General features: G+C 54.7%; 5 protein-coding genes across 6 annotated transcripts, besides 4 other annotated features; 4 read left to right on the top strand and 1 right to left on the bottom strand.

Moving 5' to 3' along the window:
* Nucleotides 1–21: 21 nt before the first annotated feature.
* Nucleotides 22–40: a tandem repeat.
* Nucleotides 41–73: a tandem repeat.
* Nucleotides 74–303: 230 nt separating this feature from the next.
* Nucleotides 304–1,055, top strand: EKO05_0008439 (uncharacterized protein; the record flags this gene model as incomplete). Of its 2 annotated transcripts, XM_059637299.1 has the most annotated exons (2): nt 304–741; nt 846–1,055. In XM_059637299.1, the coding sequence occupies 2 exons, from the start codon at nt 304–306 to the stop codon at nt 1,053–1,055; spliced, it is 648 nt and encodes a 215-aa protein (XP_059493282.1). The 2 variants fall into 2 exon arrangements, with proteins under 2 accessions (XP_059493282.1, XP_059493283.1); XM_059637300.1 differs by having other exon boundaries at nt 304–1,055.
* A 182-nt stretch (nt 1,056–1,237) lies between these two features.
* Nucleotides 1,238–1,380: a tandem repeat.
* Nucleotides 1,381–2,365: 985 nt separating this feature from the next.
* EKO05_0008438 (Aldehyde dehydrogenase (NAD(+))) lies at nt 2,366–3,939 on the top strand (the record flags this gene model as incomplete). Its single annotated transcript, XM_038941256.1, has 3 exons — nt 2,366–2,477; nt 2,535–2,968; nt 3,019–3,939. The coding sequence occupies 3 exons, from the start codon at nt 2,366–2,368 to the stop codon at nt 3,937–3,939; spliced, it is 1,467 nt and encodes a 488-aa protein (XP_038796879.1).
* Nucleotides 3,829–3,863: a tandem repeat.
* A 151-nt stretch (nt 3,940–4,090) lies between the features above and the next one.
* Nucleotides 4,091–7,251, bottom strand: EKO05_0008437 (Beta-galactosidase; the record flags this gene model as incomplete). Its single annotated transcript, XM_038941300.1, has 2 exons — nt 4,091–6,578; nt 6,623–7,251. 2 exons carry the CDS (start codon nt 7,249–7,251, stop codon nt 4,091–4,093), a joined length of 3,117 nt encoding a protein of 1,038 aa, XP_038796878.1.
* A 925-nt stretch (nt 7,252–8,176) lies between these two features.
* EKO05_0008436 (uncharacterized protein) lies at nt 8,177–9,895 on the top strand (the record flags this gene model as incomplete). Its single annotated transcript, XM_038941521.1, has 3 exons — nt 8,177–8,291; nt 8,342–8,966; nt 9,022–9,895. The coding sequence occupies 3 exons, from the start codon at nt 8,177–8,179 to the stop codon at nt 9,893–9,895; spliced, it is 1,614 nt and encodes a 537-aa protein (XP_038796877.1).
* Nucleotides 9,896–10,539: 644 nt separating this feature from the next.
* EKO05_0008435 (uncharacterized protein) lies at nt 10,540–11,619 on the top strand (the record flags this gene model as incomplete). The annotated part of the gene is made up of 1 exon (XM_038946526.2): nt 10,540–11,619. The coding sequence occupies one exon, from the start codon at nt 10,540–10,542 to the stop codon at nt 11,617–11,619; it is 1,080 nt and encodes a 359-aa protein (XP_038796876.2).
* Nucleotides 11,620–14,320: the final 2,701 nt, after the last annotated feature.

Raw genomic sequence — 14,320 nt, 5'->3', positions numbered from 1 at the left:
GGTTCGGGCCGACTGCTATTGTCGCTCTCGGTCCTAGGGATCGCTCTCGCGCTCGCACTCGCACTCGCACTCGATATTTTGTATCTGCAACACCAAACCACTAAACAAATGCGGCGGAGTCGACGGTGCTGTGCGGTGTTGCTTCAACGCCAAACTCCATATGCGATGTTATATACTTGGGCGGTGGTCCCCAGAATATGATTATCACCGCTCTTACGGCACACCGACAAGAATCACAAAAAGCCTGTCTCTGCGATTTTATCGACACCAAGAACCGAATCGACAAACTAATCGATCACTAACATGGCCATTCTCGACATCCTCGACAAGTTCATGTTCCATAGCCGATTCAAGCTGCGCATCCACATCCTCACCGGCATCCTGGTCATCATCGTCATCGGTCTCTCAGTACCACGAGTGTTCATGAAAAACCAGCCACGAACACGGGCCGGCACGATCGCCCTAGGCATGGTATGGGCTTCGCCGGCTCTGCACGAAAGCGAGATACTAACAACCGCCAGGGTGCCAAATCACTCATCCTACTCATGTACATGCTCGCCACGGAGCACGTCTCCAAGCTGCGTAGATGGCGCAGCTACAAAGCAAATGTTATCATCAGCTGTCGGAGATCGTCTTCTGGGGCGCCGTCGCCTTCCGCGTAATGCAGGCCAACCTGTCCCGCTGCGATGGCGTGATATGCTATCTGAGCTGGGTCGTCGTTGGACTCGCCGTTATCATCAAGTGTGTCTTCCCCTCCCTTATATCCTCCCTTCCTCCGTATCAACCCCCTCGCCACATCTCTTCACACACCTGCTACACGCAGCTGCTAACCCAACCCCAACCAGCTCGAACTCTACGCCTTGGCCATTGCAATCCGCGAACTCCGCGACTCGCGCAAATCGCGCAATGGGGAACCGCTCTCTTCGGTCCTCAATCGCGGCACTAATGAGGAGGTGATGGTGCAGCAGGGTCTGCAGCAGCCCGATGATGTGTATCGTGCTCGTGAGCAGCGCGAGCCGCGGTACCTCGCCCAGGTTGTGAGGGGGAAGCAGTGATGCAACGTGCTGGCTGGAGGCAAGATGAAGAGCGCTTTTGCACAAGCGAATGCGATGGGGTCCTAGCCGGGGTCAAATGGTTGGCGTCCGGTGACCCGCGATCTGGGGGTGGGTAGCGGTTGTTGGGATGGGTTCTGCGTGTATACTGCGTGTGCAATGGCGTTGAGTCATATAGATTAATTGATTGATGGATTGATGGATTGATGGATTGATGGATTGATGGATTGATGGATTGATGGATTGATGGATTGATGGATTGATGGATTGATGGATTGATGGATTGATGGATTGATGGATTGATGGATTGATGGATTGATGGATTGATTACGGATGGATGGATGTGCAGGAAGCGAAACTAATACATGTACAACAACTCCCCACATTTTATCCTCCCCACCGTCTTCATGTCTCCATAAACTCTCTGTAAGATTACAAAACCATACACCTCATTACACCTAGCGTCTTCCTTTCCCCGCTAGAGCAACCCAACCTAAATCCGCTTACTAACAACTAAAATACTTATTGAAAGGCGTAAAAAATAAACGCACTATAGCTCGGAAGCAGTATAGTGTCTATGCACTGAAGATGTACGTGTACTTGCTAGCATCTAGTCTTGTGGTAGAGAGAGAGGTGGTAATAGTAGCACTAACAGTACCACAATCCGTAACCAAGATTCATCTCGACTACCCCACACAATCCACCATTCCGCCATCCATCTGCCTAGAACCCAGCATCTGCACAACTTCTGCTAGTTGGGACGGTTGCAACGCCACTGTAGACACGCAATTGCGCAGACAGAGATGTGCGGTGCATCGGTGGAGAATGATACGGGGCCGGTGCATGTTGGGGGTTGGAGGATGCGGATTGGTCGGTAGATCCCTTGTTGTGGGTGGATCTAGAGTACCTACGCTCGAGGGGTTGTCGAATCGCTTGACTCGGGTGGACTACTGCAAGTCACTCCCATCGACTCCAATGACTCCAATGACTCTGATTCCGCCGAGTTCTCCCGCTGAGGGGAGATGCTGCTCATCATGTGTCTCGGGGCTTTGGGGGTCTGGAGGGGTGTGTGGGGCTGCAGGATTAATTTGGGAATGTGCTTGTACTCTCGGATGTTTGTTGGGTTTGTTGGGTCGGTCTGGTGCGTACTACGGTGCTCAGTGTGCAGAGCGGATTTGGCGGACGTGATCGCACTTCGGTTCGCGGACTTAGCGATTCAGCCCTGTGCAAACTCCTGTTGACGTCACCGCGCAGTGCAATATGTACTTCACCACTGCTCCACCCAGGGCGATTACAGTCCTGCCCACGCAAACATGACAGATGTAGTTGAGACACAGCTGCTCATCAACAATAAACTGGTTCCAGCAAGCGATAATGGCTCGTTCGAGCTCCTCTCTCCACATACTGGGGAGCTTGTTGCGAAGGGTGAGTTTCGTTCTGCAGTACTTACTTCAACGTACAAAGTATTAACAGAACATGCAGTCGCAGAAGCAACCCTCGACGATGTCAACGCCGCCGTCGACGCTGCCCAAGCCGCGTTTCCCGCATGGAGTGCCCTCTCTCCAGCAGAGCGTGGCGCACCGCTCAAGAAACTAGCACAACTGCACGTATCAGAAAAGGATGAACTCGCTCAACTCGATGCCATCTCCATGGGCAAACCGATCAGCACGCACGCTGTCGATGTCAACTATGCCGTGACGCAGTACAACTACTTCGCCGAGGCTGCGTATCCGCAAGGTCGCACCAGCTTAAACACGCCGGGGTTTTTGAACATGAGCCTGCACCAACCATTTGGTGTCGTTGCGGTCATCATCCCGTGGAACGCGCCGTTGATATTCTTCTCGAAAAAAGTCGCGCCTGCGCTGGCAGCTGGGAATTGCGTTGTGGTGAAGAGCAGCGAGAAGGCACCGTTGACAGTGGGTTTCATGATCACTCGTCTTGGAGGTATTGATTGACATGATTGCAGTCTTGGAAAGTATCGCAGTGGATCGAGAAGTGCGGGTTCCCTCCTGGTGTCGTAAATGTGCTCTCGGGCCACGGACAGACCTCAGGGCAAGCTCTGGCTGAACATATGAGAGTGCGCGCTTTATCTTTCACCGGCTCGACCCGCACAGGTCGCGCTATTGCCATTGCGGCCGCAAAGTCGAATCTTAAGAAAGTCGTCTTCGAGCTCGGCGGCAAGTCGCCATCCCTGGTCTTCGAAGACGCAGACATCGACCAGGCAGCGAAAGAGCTGGAACTCAGCATCAACTCCAACTCTGGCCAGGCCTGCTTCGCCAGTAGCAGAATCTACGTGCAGGACAGCGTCAAAGACGAGTTCATCAAGGCATTCACACGCATAGCCAGCGCGCGGAAACTAGGCGACCCAACGAGCCCTGCCACAAACCACGGTCCGCAAGCCGACAGAACCCAGTTCGAAGCCGTGCAGAAGTACATCGCGCTGGGCAAAGAAGACGCCGGCACGACCATCGACACCAGCCCCAGCGCGCCCAACAACACCGGCACGTCCCCCCACCACATCCACCCCGTAATCTTCACCGACGTGCCCGAGACGTCGCGCCTCACAAAAGAAGAAATCTTCGGCCCCGTCGTCGTCATAAACACCTTCGCCACCGAAGCCGACGCCCTCGCCAAAGCAAACGACACCGAGTTCGGCCTGTACGCGTCGCTGTACACACGCGACCTGGAACGGGCGCTGCGCGTGGCCAAGAAGCTCGAGAGTGGCATGCTGGGCGTCAACTGCACCAGTCCGACGAACTGCTGGGATTTGCCGTTTGGTGGGTGGAAGGGCAGTGGGACGGGGAGGGAGAGCTTGTTGGAGAGTATGGAGCATTACCTCGAGGTGAAGAGTGTGTATGTGAGGGTTGGGGGGATTGGGGGATCGTGAGGCGTGGGATAGGGGATAGGGTGGATAGCGAATTAGACGTATTTTAGCTAGATGAAGTTGGCGTTGAGGCCTTGTCATGAGTTTCATGCCATCATGGTCATTGAATAGCTAATGTGCCACCCTCTTAGATCCACCGCCTTTCTCTATCACGCTACTCGACCTGCAGCAGTATCTCAAACTCAAACGGCCCCGTTAGCAGCGCATACTCGTCCAGCGTCCGCGGTCCACAGCTCCCGCTGCCTAGGCCATGGTGCTGGGCATCGAGCCTCAGCACGACCTGCTGCGTCTTCTTCCTCCTCAGCTCGTGCGGATGCTTCGCCGCAGCAACGTCGCGCATGCGGTAGTGCGCGGCCTGGAAATCAAACGTCGTCCGGTTCTGACTACCGTTCTTGACGTCGACGAACTGCGCCAGCAGCGCCGTCGTGCCGTCGCTGATACGCACCCACCGCGTGTCGGTGCGGTTCGCGCTCTCCTGCGGGACTTCGTAGTCGACCCACAGCTCGTCGATGCTCGGCACGCTGTACCTGCCCACGGGCTGCGAGAGCTTGCTGTCGCGGTACGACTCGCCTCTACCGCGGCCGAACCACTCGACGTGCTGGAACTGGGGGGATAGCTCTGTGACGAGCCCGATGCGCGGGAGTGTGCGCGGCAGGTTCTCACCCTGCGGTATGCCGTTGGCGCGGATGGACAGCGAGCCGTCGGCGCGGAATGTGTACAGTAGGATGCTGTTGATGGACCAGGACAAGACGGGAGGTGCGATTCGCTGGTGCACGGTTACTTGCAGCTCTGTGCTGCTGGGCTGCGACCATTCGACTTTGCGCACAAACGGCTTCGCAAGGTGGACTTTCTTGTCGTCCCAGTCCCAGCCGTCTTGCGGGATGTCGTTGTCGGTGGGCGCCCGGAAAATGTCGAGCTCTGGCGCTTTGGTGATGATGTTGGTCGAGTCCCGGCTCCAAGTTGTGAGAGTGCCGTGTAGGGTGTTGAAGATCCATGTCGACTTGCCACTGGTGATCTTGAGAGCGTTTCGCGAGGTGGTGTCGACGGTGAGCTTATTGTCTGAGGTCGACAGCGTTTTCAGCGAAAGAGACGGCACGACAGGCACTTGTGCAGTGGCGATCTCGAAGCCTTTCTCCAGCCAGGGCGTTCCGTTCTTCAGCTGGAACGAAAGGCTCAATAGAACCTCGCTTCCAGAATCACCAACCTCTGGCAAATCAATCTCAAACGATTGGCCTGCTGCAACTCCAGATGGAATCTTGATCAACCCATTCTGAGCGTCCGCGCCAGACTCGGATACGGTAGAGTACTGCAGCGTCAGGTGATCCAGCGTCACAAAGTCATATCGGTTGATGAACTTGGCTTTCTTTCCGTCGGACTCGAGTAGCTGCACAGGCTCAATTGCTTTCTTGTACTCCACCAAGCCAGCGTTAGGGCTGTGATCCGAGTTGACCAGCCCGTCCATAACGAAGGTACCATCGTGGACTTCCTCGTCAAAGTCACCACCATAGGCGTAGAACTCTTCCGATGTCTGCTTGTCTTTGGTGAGGAGACCGTGGTTTGCCCACTCCCAAGCAAAACCGCCCTGCAGTGTGGGGTACTTGTAGAAGGCGTCAATGTACTCCTTGATATTGCCGGGCCCGTTACCCATTGCGTGAATGAACTCGCACAACACGAGAGGCTTAGTCTTGCTCTTATCTTCGGCAAACTTGACAATCTCATCGACTGGCGGGTACATCCTGGAGTACATGTCCATGGTCTCGGCGAAGATGTCAGCCTCATAGTGGATAGGCCTGCTGTCATCATATGCCTTAATGTGCTCGTACATGGCCTTGAAGTTTCGACCGAAGAAGGCTTCATTGCCCAAGCTCCATACGATGATAGAGGGGTGTAGCTGGTCTCTCTTCACCAAGTGCTCAGCACGATCAACATACGCATGGGTCCAGTCTGGATTGTTCGTGGTCCACTCAGCCGCCTTAGATCTGGTCAGAAGCTGGCGCTCGCGGAAGGGAAGTGCTCGCTCTTTCGAGTCAAGCGCAGCATCGGCGATGCACTCAAATCCGTGGCATTCCAGATCTGCTTCATCCATGACCCAGAATCCCATTTCGTCTGCCAATGCGTACAGTCTTGGGTCGTTCAGCTGATGTGACGTCCGAATAGCGTTCACGTTGTGTTGCTTCATCGTCAGGAGGTCGCGCTTGAGGAAATCGAGCGGGATCGTCCGTCCAAACTTGGGATGGTGTTCGTGGCGATTGACACCGCGGAACACAATCCTCTGGCCGTTGACCTTAATCAGTCCATCCTTCATCTCGACTTGCCTGAAACCAATACGATGCGCGACGTATTGTGCCGAGTCGAGCGAGACGATCAAATGGTACAAGTTGGGCGATTCGGCAGTCCACTTCAAGGGATCCTCAACAGGGATGCTGAAATCTGTTGTAGAGCCCGTGATTGCATCCGCCTCTTTCGAAGCCACAACACGCTTCTCCGCGTCCAGGAGCTTGATGGAAATCGTACCAGAGCCAGTGGCGCTAACCTTGACCTTGAGCTCGGCGTTGACGTACGAGGAGTCCAAGATGGTCTGAGCGAATACATTCTCGATGCGGGAGTTGTTAGAGAACCCGACTAAGAACACGTCTCGGAATCTGGAGAGTTAGACCGTGGAGTTGGAAGGGTCGAATTCACTCACATTCCAGAGAGCCACCACTGGTCTTGGTCTTCGATGTACGTGCCATCACAATGCTGGTACACTCGAACTGCAAGAGTGTTCTCGCCGTTCAAGTCAACTACCGATGTAATGTCAAACTCATCAGGGTTCCTGCTTCCCTGAGAATAGCCAATCTCTTTTCCATTAACCCAGACATGGAATGCAGAGTCAACACCTTCGAATCTGAGGCGAATCTGGCCGTTCTTGAGATCTTCTGGCACGCTGAACTTCCTCACGTACGAGCCAGTCTCGTTCTCCGTGAAAGGGACGTTGGGAGGGTCGACTGGGATGTGGTACTGGACATTCGTGTATTGCGGGCCCTTTCCAAATCCTTGCAGCTGCCACATGCCAGGTACAGCAATATCGCTCCATTTGGATGTATCGTACGACGTTGCCTCGAAGCCTTCAGGAGCCTCGAAGGGAGAATAAGCATGCTCGAATTTCCATGTCCCGGAGAGGCTGTGCGTCTTGGACTTTACAACATCGTAAGTCAACGCGTCGGCTTCAGATGCGTAGTTGTGGAAATAGGCGCGGACTGGAAGTGTGCCTTTGTGCAGAACATCAAGGTTGTTCCAATCTGGGAGGCCTGATGGATGCGCGCCTGAAGCCATGATGAAGGTGTTGGGAACAGAAACTCCAGCGAGAGCATCGGCTCAATTGATAAAAAGCCATGTTGCTCCACAATACACGGAGGACTGTGTCCCGCAGAGCGTGGCCTGCACGGATTGGGCAAGCCGTCCGCGGGTGCATCTCGAAGCCAAGACGGTGGTTTGCTCCTCATGTGATGCAGATGAAGTGGCCTGGCAATAGCTGACAGGTTGCAACGGAGCGTTGCGTGTTGAAGTCTGCTCGAATCGCGTTAGTGTTGGACTGGGCGGGGTCCAACCAAGATCGGCGGTGTAACTACTACTTCTGGCCTAGTCTCAGTGTAATGCTGTTGGGCCTTCACTTCTTCCCTCTTAGCGCCAATACTTTTCCATCACGTTTTCCGCAGCTGGACCCGCATTTTCTCCGGATCACTCCACAAAGTCGTCTCCACGATTTTTTAGCGCAACCGACGTCGTCAAGGGTCATTGCCACGAATCGTAGAGCGACCAACGCTGTGCGCTTGCGAATCATGTTTGACTATGCTTCCATAGCCATCTCGTAATGACTGCGACGTTCTGGGAGTCGTAGCCGCTGCCTATCCCTTTCGAAGCTCTTCATCCGCCGTTCTGGCGCCCTGCGTCCATACTAAAGCGCGTTTGAATTTGCTGACTTCGATACGATCGTGCAAGCTCACTTGGCAGTACTGGGTGGCAGTAACCGCCGTACTTTGATGGGGGAGAAGCGGGCATCGGAGCATGTCGAAACAGGGCAGCTGCCTCGGTGCAGGTTTTATGCAGCTCTAGAACTCCCCGTTTTGCGGAGAAGCCTGTCCTTTGACCAAGTCTATAAAGTGAGCCGCTACCCCGGGTTGTATGGGTCGTTGTCGATCGCACTCAACCGCTACGCATACCTAGGTTCGACAGCAGAATATCGTGCTTCAGTCTCAAGATGGCGGACAACAAAGAGAACATGGGTGCCGTTACCCACCAACTAAGCGCCGTGGACGACGACTTGCGCAAAGATGGTGACGTTCAGGAGAAAACCGTGGCATCAGTAGCTCTAGGTGTGTCACTCGCGCCGGTTTGCCAGGAGTCGATACTAACTTGGGCAAAGCTGCTGCCATGGAGGCCTCAAAACCTAAGCTATGGTCGAAAAGCATGATTCAATTGTATATGATCATGGGTATTGGATACCTGGTCTCGACAATGAACGGATTCGACTCATCCCTCATGGGAGCCATCAACGCCATGAAGCCCTATCAGAGCACGTTTGGTTTGTCTGGCGAGGGATCTAGCACTGGCATCATCTTCATCATCTACAACTTGGGACAGATTGCAGCTTTCCCCTTCTGCGGCTTCCTCGCTGATGGATACGGTCGACGCATTTGCATCTTTGTTGGCTGCGCGCTTGTCCTTGTCGGCACTGCTGTTCAGGCCTCTGCAAACAGCATGGAACAGTTTATCGGCGGCCGTTTCCTACTTGGATTCGGTGCATCGATCGCATCTGCTGCGGGACCTGCCTACACTGTCGAGCTGGCCCACCCTGCGTACCGAGGAACCATGGCTGGTATGTACAACAACTTCTGGTGGCTCGGCAACATCCTCGCGGGCTGGACGACCTACGGAACCAACAAGAACTTCGCCAACTCATGGGCATGGAGACTCCCTACTGTCGTTCAGTGCTTCATTCCGGGCCTTGTCATGTGTTGCATCATGTTCTTCCCGGAAACACCTCGTTGGTACGCTTCAATCATGCTTTTGTGACTACGAATTGAGAACTGACCCATGAATTAGGTTGCTTGCCAAGGACCGACGCGAAGACGCAATTGCGATTATGGCCAAGTACCACGGTGATGGTGACGCCAATCATCCTCTTGTCCAACTTCAATTACATGAAATCACCCAAGACTTCTCAGTCACACGCAATGACAACCCATGGTGGGACTTCCGCGAGCTGTACAACACAAAGGCAGCCCGCTACCGCATGATGATGGTCATTGCAATGGCCTTCTTTGGTCAATGGTCTGGTAACAACGTGGTATCCTACTTCATGCCTGCCATGGTCAAGAACGCAGGTATCACCGACCCCGACAAACAGCTCCTTATCAACGCAATCAACCCAATCTTCAGCATGCTTGGTGCCATCTACGGAGCTACCCTCCTCGACAAACTTGGTCGTCGCAAAATGCTGCTCGGTGGTCTGGGTGGTGGCCTTTTCTTCTACGTCTTGTTGACTGCTTTCACTGCCACCGCAAAGCCTAGTAACGATCTTGCTTACGGCGTAATTGTCTCGATCTACTGCTTCGGCATCATCTTTGCATGGGGTTGGACACCGCTCCAGACCTTGTACGCCGTGGAGGTTTTGGAAAACAGGACCAGGGCGAAGGGCAGTGGAGCCAACTTTCTCTTCCTGAACATTGCCATGGTCGTCAACACATACGGTATCTCGGTTGGAATGGAGAAGATTGGGTGGAAGTTGTACCTTGTGTACATTGGCTGGATCTGCGTTGAGATTGCTTTCATCTACCTGTTCTTCGTTGAAACAGCAGGCAAGACGCTCGAAGAGCTGAAGGGCATCTTCGAGGCGCCCAACCCGCGTAAAGCGTCACTCAAGCGCGCCAAGGTCGAAGTCGCTGGTGGCCAGATCCACAACGTTACCGACGCATGAGTTTGTATGGATACCGAGAACCTTGATACCCACAACCCATGACCACATGGGATTTTTGGATCCCATCCATCAATTTTAAATACTTAATGATCGATAATAATGAACAACACTCGATTTGAACCCTACTCATGAGCTCTATTTCCGTCTACACGCACGGGCGTCATCCTGATACTTCGTCTCCCTTGTCTCATATTGATACAGCCCCGCCCCAGCTACTAGCACGACCCTCCACATGGCATCCACGTGTATGCCATGAGACCACCACACTGACCAACGCACGTTCCCGTGTCTTGGCCACCAGCCCACATAGCTCCGAATCAAGTTGATGTTCAAGACAACGCATTGTTCGTGTTAGGAAGGTTGCACCTAAGACCGACTCATCGACCACTGAAGGTAGATAGATGTACTTCCACGTGTTGCGTTGCAATGTCAATGATTCGCGTGTCGTTCAGAAGGCGGTTTGCTGCAGAAGTTCTAGCCTGGGCTGTTTGCTCTTCTGACGCTTATCGACGGTGCGTCGAGACGCACTGATGTAGATGTACAAAACTTGGCGGAGCGAGCGGGCAGAAAAGCACAACAATGGCCGTCTTCTGTTCGGATATCTCAATACTGAGCAACGGTTCATTGAGACGTGAAGACTGAATATGCCGCCAGCTCGTCCAAGAGCCATGTCTCTCTTCATTCCTATCCCGACGACGGCGCTCTGGCGTCTGTGTCGACCGCCCACGCCTCGACGGGCTACGTATCCTTTGCCTGCCGACTACGATGCCCCTCCGGTGCCACCGCTTTCTTTCTGGATTCCTGAGACGCCTTCGCCTTTGCCGACGTGCTCAGCAGTAACGACTTCGCCTATCTCGTCTACGCCCGCACTGTCATCTTGCTACTCGCAGCCCAACGATCCAACTCGACCACCACATCTGGATCGTTCAGCAGGACCACCGGGACCAAGAAGTCTCCTGCTCCCCACAGTCTCACCATACCTCCCAGCACCACCTCGTTCACCCATCTCGCCCACCTCCCCACAATCCCCACACAACCCGTTCCTCTCACCCCCGGTGCCACACTGGAATGAAACGGCCCTGATCACCCTGGCCTCCCCATTACTTCCCGCATCACCCCTATCAATCTTCGACCGCGCCATCTCGCCCACATCGCCGACGTTTCTACTGAGCAGAGCGCCTTCCTCGCCCGCGACGCCGAATTGGGCAGAGTACACGTTCCTGCGGACCGCAACGCCATCACTGGCAGATGGCGAGCGTGAGGAGAGTCGAAGCGAGGAGAAGCAAGGAGGTGATGCGTGTGCGGATTTGAGTCCGACGTTTCTCTGGCCCCGGCCTGCACCTTCTTTGCCGCGCACTATCCACACGATAAGCCCATCTAGCATCGAGGTGGGAAACGAACAAAGCTTGCAGCGAAGCTACTCAACCACCACCACCCCTCCTTTTCTGAACAGCAGCGCTGAAACATCCCCCAGCGCGCCCTCGACCACGCCCTCGCAAGAGCGAAAGAAACTGAAAGTCGCCTTCTACCACGTCCTCGCCGCCCGGCGCGCAGCCGCTATGCAAACCCTCGCCGCGCCGACACGCGCCTCTCCGCTCCCCAAGAGACCCCTCGCGAAGCTGCGAGAAAAGCTCGCACCGGATGCCAGAGTCGAGTCGAGGCAGTGCGAGCCGGACAGGCTGCGTCGAATCAGCGGATGGCGCGGCTGGATATCGCGAGCGTGAACGGGCATGGGTCGCAGATGAACAGCATTGTAGTTGTTGAGTCCCGCTCTTCTTTTGACTTCTCTCAAGATATCTGCTCTTTCTTCTTCCTATCTTGCGTCCGTTCCTAGTGGTGGTTTCGTCGGCCCGATGCTCTGGCTGCACGTGATCTCGACGATGGTGCCGTGCATGGGGTGGAATTCAGTGCTGGCGGACGCTAGGAGCGGAGTCCAGACGTGGGAAGCTCAGACGTGGGACGCACATACATGGGTCTATCTATGTATGCTGTTGGTGAGTCTCTGTGAATTTCGATGATCTTGCATGCACATTCATAGATTCGAGCGTGGGCGAGTCGGACCGTGCAGCGATCGATGTTTGTACCGGTAAGCGGGATGACATCGGGCTTCAAAGTGTATACCTAATACAGGGTCCATTATATAAAGCGCACTGTTGCGTTCGCCAAAGCCCGTCCTATGCGAGCGCGTGAAGGGCATTCATGCTGCGCGGTCTAGCCTTCTTACCTTCCCTCTTGCATGGCAGCTGCAGTGATAGCTTCACATACGCAAGGGTGTCTCGCACCCAAAGGCTGACGAGAACACACCCCGCAGACTTGCAGAGCTCAAATTCGATAGTCTGGGGAAGGCAAGCCAGCACAATCCCCACGGCGCGAAAAGTAGCCACGACGTGCCTGGTTCCGCCTGGTCCGAGGTTTTAAAGGGATTCTCTCACGTAACAGCTCCATAATAACACGGGCGGGAATGTACCCCAGAGAAGTCTCGCTGTGGTGATCTGGAGAAAATCTGGGGATGATCCGGCGGGTTGGTGTCGCGCTGCGGCTTCCGCCGGCTTATCGGAACGCCGCTTTTCAGCCAGTGTTGGGGACTGGGAGCACCATTTGGAAGTCATTGCATGCATGCGGTGGATGTAAATGGTACCTCTGCGTGCTTGCGACTGAGCATCAAAGTGCCCCAAGATATTTCAATGTCTACGCACCGTGCCAGAGGAACCTAAAGCGCGCCCAGAATAGGTTTCCGCTGCGGCTAATATATTGTTGCTCAAGATCGAGACATTGTGACACAAGTGTCAGGAATGGTGAGAAGTGGAGGCACCAGGTTTACACATAGCCTCAGGACAGCCACACGTGTGAGACACTGGTGCAAGGCAGACATCAGAACCTGGCAGAGGAACGTGCGGGCGAAGCCCTGCATTACGAGCGGACCCTTCTGCGGAGCGGCACGATGCGGGTACATCATACTACAGTGTACGGTAAGTCGAGGAGAGTGCAGTGTCGTGCTCACAAAACGCGTTGGAAAGCTGAGAGTGTATGGTGGTTGTAAGTGGGCGGACCCTGATATCGTGGCAGGATGTCTGTGTGGGTGGGGATCGGAAGCTTAGACACTAACAATCCCACAGTCAGTTATCAGTGGGGCTGTCTAACACGAAGAAAAGTGGACTGCCGAGTCTCTCTTCTGACGTCGCGCGATAAGAGTGATTCAATCATACTGTGTAATGCAAACGCTGGCGGCTCTCGAATCATGCTGTCGGCGTCTCCAGATGGCAAAATTGCATGTGGTCCAGTCCATGCGAGATTCGAGCTAAGAAGACACTAGGCTGATCGCGTGTAGGCTCTTGGCGAAAGTGAACGGCGCAAGTAAGCTCGAGGGCGGTTCGTATTGATCGCAATTGGCTACCATTGGCCAGTGAACATGGTCGCCAATGCGATGAGCGTTCTTTTGGAAGATGACAATAACGCACAGTGGTGTCTGAAGATGGCCAGCGTCGTGGATTCGAGGTGGATATAGTCGACTGAAGAATGAGCTGCTCAGCCTCTCACGGCGGCGCTGCCCCCTGCGGGCAAGAGCGAGCCGCCACGTAGCGACCAAAGATCAGCGAACATGCGTTTGGTGGTGTTGAGGTAAGTGAAACAGGCGCCAGCTGTGTTGATAACAGGCGCCGAGTATCCGTGTCCGTGGGACAACGGGGTCTAGTGTGACGCAAGGATGTTGAGAAGTACCTAGGCGCCCAAGTAATACCTACACAGTACACCAGTGCGCCACGCACTTCATGTGGGCTTGGCTACTCTGGTGCGAGATGGCAACTGGCAATTGGACGACTGGCAGCTTTACTCCGGCCGTCAGCTCGCGCGCGCAGGCGAAAGAGTGTGATGGCTGCGCAGCCACCTTTTCGATTATGACGAAGACAAATGCGAGGGAGCGTTAGTGACTGGCGATGTGTTCGATGTGTTGGAGCCAAGCGCGCGATGTCTTTGATGGCTGCTCGTCAACGCCGCGGGCTAGCCTAAGACGGAAGGTGCACGCATTTCGCAGAGGACGGGGAAGGCGCACGTGAGCATGGCTAGTGCCAAGCACGAAGTGGTTTGTTAGCCATTCCCTTGCAATTGCTTGGCGACTCGTGCAGCAATTCAGAAACCTCTTCTCGAAGGTTGCGGGTGCTGTAAATAGCGCGCGTGTCTTATCTGCAGGGCACAGCCGCGCCTACGGTGATGGATGTGATGGAGGCAATGGACACGCCAGGATGGGCAGCTGACAAGACTACAGGCGTTCCGTGTGGTGAGTGAACGCCTAGCCAAGAGGCGCCCAGGAGGTGCTGCGGTTCTAGAAAGACTGCTCGAACGCGGTGCGTAGGGAAGAGAGGCATCGCCAGGTCGTTATCAGTCCGCGTTGGGCTTCATCTCCGCGCCAGGCCTGTGGGCTGACCAACA

This window comes from Ascochyta rabiei, chromosome 14, assembly GCF_004011695.2.
Source record: "Ascochyta rabiei chromosome 14, complete sequence".
In the NCBI taxonomy this organism is placed as follows: domain Eukaryota; kingdom Fungi; phylum Ascomycota; class Dothideomycetes; order Pleosporales; family Didymellaceae; genus Ascochyta; species Ascochyta rabiei.
Note: the sequence above shows the minus strand (reverse complement) of the source record. Positions and strands in the feature narration are given on the sequence as shown.